At 45.1% G+C, this 7,613-nt stretch overlaps 1 protein-coding gene across 1 annotated transcript in view; it reads right to left on the bottom strand.

Annotated features, from left to right (window-relative positions):
- PAPPA (pappalysin 1) overlaps positions 1–7,613 on the bottom strand; it is a 182,364-nt gene that overhangs the window by 116,341 nt on the left and 58,410 nt on the right. Inside the window, exons 4-5 of the mRNA XM_008638326.2 lie at positions 4,331–4,624; positions 248–440 (exon numbers count right to left, since the gene is read on the bottom strand). Of these exons, the coding sequence (XP_008636548.1) occupies positions 248–440; positions 4,331–4,624 (487 nt within the window). The remainder of the gene's footprint in view (positions 1–247; positions 441–4,330; positions 4,625–7,613) is intronic.

The following is a 7,613-nucleotide window of genomic DNA, read 5'->3' as shown; positions in this document are numbered from 1 at the left end:
TCCCGTAATATATGGAGAAAGATTTGCCCTTTACATGGCAAATCAATGGCCTTCAACTGAGTGCTACAGGCTGAGAAAGGAAGAGCAGACAACAGATCAATAACCTCCTCAGTATGAACCAATTTAGGAAAGAGCCTTAACCCAGGCTGAGCACAGCACATGACCAAGCTGCTCCTCCTGGAGCGGGGTCTCTGGTTCTCCCCTTCCCATTTTTGCAGCACAAGAGTACAGAGCAGAGCATGATCACCTTTCAAAGAAGTGGCCATCGATGGGTGGAAACCACTCCAGGGTGACAGCGGTGGAGGTGCGAGCCACGATCTGGGGGGCGATTGCGACAGGAGCCGGTTTCTTGGTGGGCTGCCAGCTCTGGTAGACGAGGTCCAGGTAGCAGTGCATCCTGGCCACCTGGTTGGGCGTGAAGGAGTTGGTGCAGTCATCATCTGGAATTCAAACAGAAGCCACATCAGCCATGTGGGAGAGGAGGCAGGAGCAAGAGGGAGAATTACGACCTGGTGAATGGCAGCTCTTTGGAAGGGCCGGGCTGGGATCCCACAGCACTCCAGAGTTAATGGTCTGTGAAGGAATTAGCGCAGCCATCACTTGTGGAGGCAGGTGAAAGGAAACAATGGCTAAAAAGGAAGGAAATAAATCAATAAATGTTCCCTCCCCCTGACCTGGGATACACCTGAAGCACCCAGAGATCATCCCTAAATGAGGCAGAGACGCAGAGGGGAAGAAACAGAAAGCCTCAGTGCAGCACCTTCTGGTCAGGATTTGGGCCACCAGTGGAGCGCTGGTTCAAAAGAATTTCACATTTAAAAGAATATCTCTGAGAAAGGATGGAAGGGTAAAGGATGGTAGTGTAAGGATAAAGCACTGACTGGGATTCATGCAAACTGTGGGCAACAGACTCTGTCAGATTTCTTAGATTAAAACACCACAGAATTTTAAAAATATGTAACTTTTGAAGTTCTTAAATTTTTAATGAACAAATAAAAATGTTCTGAAAGGTCAATTCAAAATATTACAGGCACTGATTAAAAACATACATTTTGGTGCAGAAAATAACTTTAGTTCTGTAAAAAATCTCCCCCATTACCACTATAATTCTAACGCCCTTCTGAAATTTTCACAAACATTTCTCGATATTTCATATTTCTTTTTCATTCAAAATGGAGAAATAACTATGCTGGATGATTTCCCATAAATATCCATTTCTCATTTTGTCTTGTTTTCCTCAAACATGATTTGGCAACAAGAACACATCCAGTGCCCTCTGAACGCCATACAGCTTTACAACTACAATGCCCCAGAGAAGCAGAAAATTGCTGTCTCTCTATTGTGCAGATCCCAGAGGGAATAAATATGTTGTGCAAAGTCACCCAGCAAAGCTATGCTGAGGAACTTGATGCTGAGCCCTTCAACCATTTTTTCTGGTGTTCTTCCCATCAGATGAAAAGCTCTTGAAAACACAGAGTGTTCCTTCACATGTGCCTGCGGAGTTCCCAGCCCAGCAGAGCTCGGTCCCAGCTGGGATCCAAACAACAATGACAGTTCCGCACAGGTCAAGTGCTGCACTTCCCTGGGAAGATGCAGGTCACCGGAGGCTGCTCGGGGAGTCGCGGGTAAGTTCAATATGGTGACAGTGGTGCTCTGATGTTTGTGAGTCCGTGCCCTGTGGTACTCCAGAGGAACAAGAAAATATGAGTTTCTTCTAAAGAGAAGTGAGTGTTTGCTGGCTAATTTAAAACCTGGCCACATCTTCCCAGAGATGCAGGCAAAAGGAGACAGCTCCGGCCGGGATCCTGCTCAGACTCCAGCTGCCCCACAGTAGGGACACACCAGCTCACATGTTTCCCTGTGTCTCTCCCAATTCCACTGAGCAGTGACCCTCCTCTGATCAAACATGCACAGCAGAGAGACAGACACCACCCGCTTGATAAAATCTACAAATCCCTGTGGGTATGCAAAAAGCTGCTTTAATGTGACATCTCTGGATTTCCTCAATAATTATCGATGGTCTACCCCTGAGCACGCTGTAAAAGCCATAAATATTCTTCACGGAAGCACAGAAGGAGACAAAGGCCCTTAATAGCCATCATAAAAGAACAATAAAATATATATAGGACAAAGCCGTGAGACAATGGCACAGCAGCAAGATGACCTGCATTCTCAATCTGTTTAAACATCAGCACAGGCTGTGTCCTGGGGGAGGGAGAGGGAGGAGAGGCGAGGGAGAAAGGTGTTCCACTCAATATCAAGAGAGGTTCAAGATCCTCAGATAAAGAAATAATTAGAGAAATTCTATACTTTGCTGGGATGAATACTCCAACGGAATTCAGAGGAAGAACTCCTAACGATTTCATGAAAAGTCATCTAAAAAACAAACTTATCTTTTATTTGGGAACACCACAGCTATTTGGACTTGTAAAAATAATTTACAAGTCCTATTTCTCACACTACCTAATCTTTTGGCCATTGTAACTTGTAATTCCAGGAAAACTAAAAATTATCTAAGTCAGTGCTTTGCTCAGGGCTGGGGGTAACTGGACAGATGGATGGGGCAGGGACAGACAGACAAACACAATATGATCAAGCTGTACATGAGCAGCAAAACAGAAAGGAAAGAAAGGCAATTCCTAGAACTGCATGACCTCAACCTACGTTTCAAAGGTATTTTGACAGCAATTCGATACCCTGATATATTTTACTCCACTGACAACAACAGAAAAACAAACAGATTCATGCTTGAGCTCTAGAGATGCTTATCATGTCGCTTCACTTAATTTTTCAAGGAAAAAGAAAAGGTTTCATCTCAGAACACCAGCACACATGTAGCTCCCAGGAGCAGATGGGTATCTCTGTGGTCTGCCTCTGCCTCAGCTCCCAAGTCAGCTGGCAAGGCAAGTTCTCTTTGGAAGAAGAGAGCTCAGAGTTGTGAATCAGGCACGCTCCGCCCCTCGCCACATCCACACAAGCAGATTTGGTGGGGGGATTTTGTCATCTGGGGTGGCCCTGCCTCTTCTGGGGGATAAGAGGTCCACTACGAGGCTGGCCCGGGTGCTCAGGCTCCCTGCCTGACCACAGGCTCCACAACACAGAGCACACCGAGGAGCTGACTTGGTGGGTTTTTCCCTGAAAGCACCCTCTAAACAAATAGAAAAATAGAGAGAAAACTCAACAACACTCTTAGCTACTGCCACGAAGGGCATAAAAGCATTTCTGTTATAAATCATTTCAATCCATGCCCCAGATGCCATTAAACACTTTGCTTCTCTACAGTTTTATTACAGAATAAGCAATCCTGTGACCTTTTGAGTGGGCAGTCTGTGTTTTTGCCTGGAGTAAAAAGGTGCCCTTCAGTGTCTGTGAGTATACTGGTTGCCTTTAAAATGTTGTTGATGCTGACAGCTCACTGTCATAGATTGTCACCACAGAGAGACCCTGTGGCCCAAAATAAGGGAAATATGAGTCAAGGTATCCCTTGTTCCTTCTGAGAAATAACAGAGGATCTTTCAGCTCCCCTTGAGCTTCCAGGGGTGCACCAAGGACTCCAATCCAGCCTCATCCAATTGGACAGGGTCACAAAAGCAAATGCCCTCTTTGGGATATGCTCTGTTGGTAGGAATGCCAGAACCTGGCACATCTGGGCAGCAGAGCTGTGGCTGAAGAACTGTGATCACATCAGCTTTTGCTTTGAGGGGTGGCTTTACCACACTGATATGGAGCCTCTGTAGTTGCACTCCCAGTACAAACCAGGACAGCACACTGGTAGTCCTTGACCAGGCAGAATCCCGCTATTCACATTCTAGTGATGGAACTGGGATGTGAGTGATTCCAAATCAAACCTGGACATGGCATTTCAACAGACACCTGGAGGCACGAGCAGGGCCTCAGGAGTTGTCCACTTGTCACAGGTTTATCCAACAGCCTTGGTGGTATCAATATCACCCGACATTCTAGAGCTCCTTGGGAGAGTATAAACAATCTCTGGATTTGAGTTTTTGAAAGATCTCATAGAACAGGCATCCAGATCCCAGAGAAATAGGGTGTCAGGTTTGCCGCAGAGCCTTTGGAAGCTGTTTTCTTAATGCTTATCTCATTTCTTCCATCCCCCAAACCTTCTGCCTAGTCTTCACATGAAACTCTGCGAAGCTGGGGAAAACTGGGATAAAACAAAAGGAGAACTAGAAGGGATTCAAGCCCGGTCCTAGACCTTTATCAGTATAAAGCCCCACAAGAAACAGACTGAGAAATCAGGGGTAACACTGCAATTCTTCACTCCTGCCCAGCCACAGACCTCCCCAGCAATCCCAGAAAAGCCCAGTACCTGCGTAACTCATGAAGTTGCTGAAGGGCGTGTTCAGGAAACTGTGGAAACCACAGGTGTCATTGCCAGGCCCAGGGTCCCCACACAGCTTGTGCTTAGGAGCAGGGTTGGTGTCACTGCAGAGGTCCCCAGTCTCGAAGGAGGGCTCTGTTTCCATGCACGGGTCGCTGCAGGAGAGGATCTCGGAGATCCCCCGGAAGACGTGGTAGAGCCCCAGGCTGTGCCCGATTTCATGGATCATGGTGTGCGTGTGGCCAGGGATTCCATAGAAGGAGGGATTCAGCACGATGCCACCTGCAAGGGGAAAAGAGAGCAGCACCTGGGTTTGCCTTGTGTTCCTCAGGACAGCAGGAAAAAGGGAAAAGAACACATTCCTAAGGGTAGATCCTCTGGCAGTTCATTGGATCTTCTGTGCACAGACAGGTTTTGCAGAACCGGACACATTTCCTGCACAGCAAAGTTTCATCTCATCCTTAACCTGGGGCTCTAAGGATGAGGAACTGTGGGACAAAGCTCAACATCCTGAACCAAAAACGCTGCAACAATCAGTCTTTCAACTGAATAAGCTCGATTTGGGTTTTTTGTTAACCTAGAGGAAAATCCTGCATGAAATTACTTCCTACTATGCAATTTCAAATAATTTCATGTGCTTAAAGAGTGTGACTCTGCCCAGATAGGTGTAAGCAATGTATTTGACACCAAGAGTCAAACAAAACACACCTGGAACACTCTGTGTATATTATTCCACAGGGTAAAGATGTGAGAAAAGCCTATTAACTTCTGAAACACCCTGAGAATTGCAGAAGGCTGCACGAATATTTGCAAATTAAGAGCTGGATAAAGCAAAGTGAGAACACCCAAGGCTGGAGCAGTTTTTGCAGGGTGTCAGGGAGGCAGCTTTGGAGTAACTGTCAGAAACACACTGTTCATGGACTCAGACAAGCCTGGCTTGATCTGAACTGCAGAGTCCACTAATGAATATGCATTAAAGTCTAACGTGTCAAAAAAATGAAATCCTGTAATGTGATAACTCTAAAAGAACTGCGTGGTTATTAAATGTTTGCAAAGAAAACTAACGGGGTTTTTTTGTTGTATGACTTAAGGGAAGTTTAAATAAGCAAACAGCAAATTAGTGAGGATTTACAATACATTGAATTAATCATATGAATCATATTTTTAGCTCAGTTAGGTGTACCTTTGTATTTAAGATATGCTTGATATTTTCTTTATTTAGCTTGTTGATCTCAACTTTTCCAAGCCTTTTATTTAAAACTCTTTTTGTGTCCTGCCTACCATGAGAAGAGGAGACTGCTTGTTAAAGTTATATTGGGAATATAAATCTTGGACATGGTACTCTAATAATTTAGTGACAATGAGGAGAGAAAAGGTTTTGGCAGGAGGAACTTTATCAGTGACTGTAGCGCAGGGAAGATGAGATCACCGGGTTCCGATGCACCATAGACTCTTCATCCTCATCTGTCTGGAGGCTTGGTTGTAACAACCATGAAATTAGAGGAAAATAAGACCATGAAGTTCTTAGGAAGTCCTCTAAATTCCACTCTCAAACAACACAGAACCAATTAGGTCTATACCATCCCTCACATACACTGGCCTGCTGCCTCTTCACAACCCCTGATGACATGAGTGCCCCAGCAATCAGTGTCAGCACTCAGCATCCCTACGGCTGCAAGGATTTAACTCACATCTAATCTGAATTGATTTTTTGGCAATTGAACCTCATGACTTCAAGTCCTTCCTCACACAGATATGAAGAACAGAAGATTCTCCTCCCCTTTCATCAGCTTTTATGAGATTGTCATCAACCCCACTTCAGGCTCTTTCATTTTGATTGTCATCCACCCCACATCAGGCTCGTTCCCTTCAATCTGAGTCACTGTAATCCCTTCAGCCTTTCCTTGGAGTTCCTTTTCCTAGACCTCCCTGACTGTGGTTTTGCATTGATTTTCCCCATTGCCTCACATTTTCCTCCAAGAACACTGTCCAAAACACAAAATTCAGCACTTCAGTTGAAACTGTGTCAGTGCTGAAGGGAGAGGAAGGAGCACTTTGGATGTCCTGAAGGGATACACACACAAATAGCAGGAGAGAAAAGATCTTCCCTCCGAGCAGGGGCACATGAGGCAATATGCAGAGGGTGGAGAGGAGTCCCATGGACATGTACAAATACACAGAGAGTACTAAGAAAAAAGAATAGAAAATTTAAATACGTACACAAAAGAGTGAATAAAACCAACCACGCTGCAGCATCTTGTCTATTACGCCACATGTAGCATCTGCACCTCCTTTTCCCAGCACGGAACTGTTCCTTACTCCAGTTCTTCACATTCCCAATTAATTATATACAGACCTACCAGTATGCAGCTCCACAATAAACCCATGATTCCTCTCTCTCTAAAACCAGGCTGTGCCAAACCAATACACTCACCATCACAAGCTCTCTCGTGCTTGGTCTCTACCCAGGTGGAGCCATTTACACCCAAAGAGTACCCTAACATGTTTTTGGGGATTCTCTATCCTAAAAATAACTCCAGAGTTTGTTTCCCAGTGGCAGGAATATTGGTAAAATTCCACAGCAGGATGTGCCTTCAATAGAGGCTGCTTAAATTGTTCTGGCATTGCAGAACCCTGAGGCAGCTGGAGAGGGAGATTTTATTTTTGCCTTTGTTGAAAATTTATATTTTTTATAGCTGTCAAGAATCTAAATCAATTGCAGTTTTACAGAAAAGATAAACTCCCTCACCCAGACAATCTCTATCCCAGCCTTTAGATCTGCACCACAGGACATATTTCATATTTTTTATTAAGTACATATTGGATTTATAGAAGAGAGTAAAAAAGATTAAAGATGAATTCTTACAAACCAAGCACAGGTCTGGGAGGGCTATTATGACAGGAAATTATGGGCAGAGGAGGGAAAAGGAAAAAAAAAAAATTAACCAACACTTCATGAGTGAGATAAGGACCGGGAGAAACACTTCAAGGGCAAAACAGGCTCAACTTAAGTTGCTAAGTGAATTTATTACTAATAGAATCAGAAGAGGATAATGAGAAGTAAAATAAGCCCTTAGAACACCTTTCCCCCCCAGCGCAGGGGAAAGGGCACAGGGGTTTGGTCAGCTCATCACCGGGATTTCCTTCCGCTGCTCCTGTGAGGCCGTGGGGTCCCTCCCACGGGAGACAGCTCTCTGTGAACTTCCCTGGCGTGGGTCCCCTCTCAGGAGCAGCAGCCACACCGCCCCTGCTGCACCACGACACCCCGCCA

This window comes from Corvus brachyrhynchos, unplaced genomic scaffold, assembly GCF_000691975.1.
Source record: "Corvus brachyrhynchos isolate BGI_N302 unplaced genomic scaffold, ASM69197v1 scaffold305, whole genome shotgun sequence".
NCBI classification, from domain to species: domain Eukaryota; kingdom Metazoa; phylum Chordata; class Aves; order Passeriformes; family Corvidae; genus Corvus; species Corvus brachyrhynchos.
Note: the sequence above shows the minus strand (reverse complement) of the source record. Positions and strands in the feature narration are given on the sequence as shown.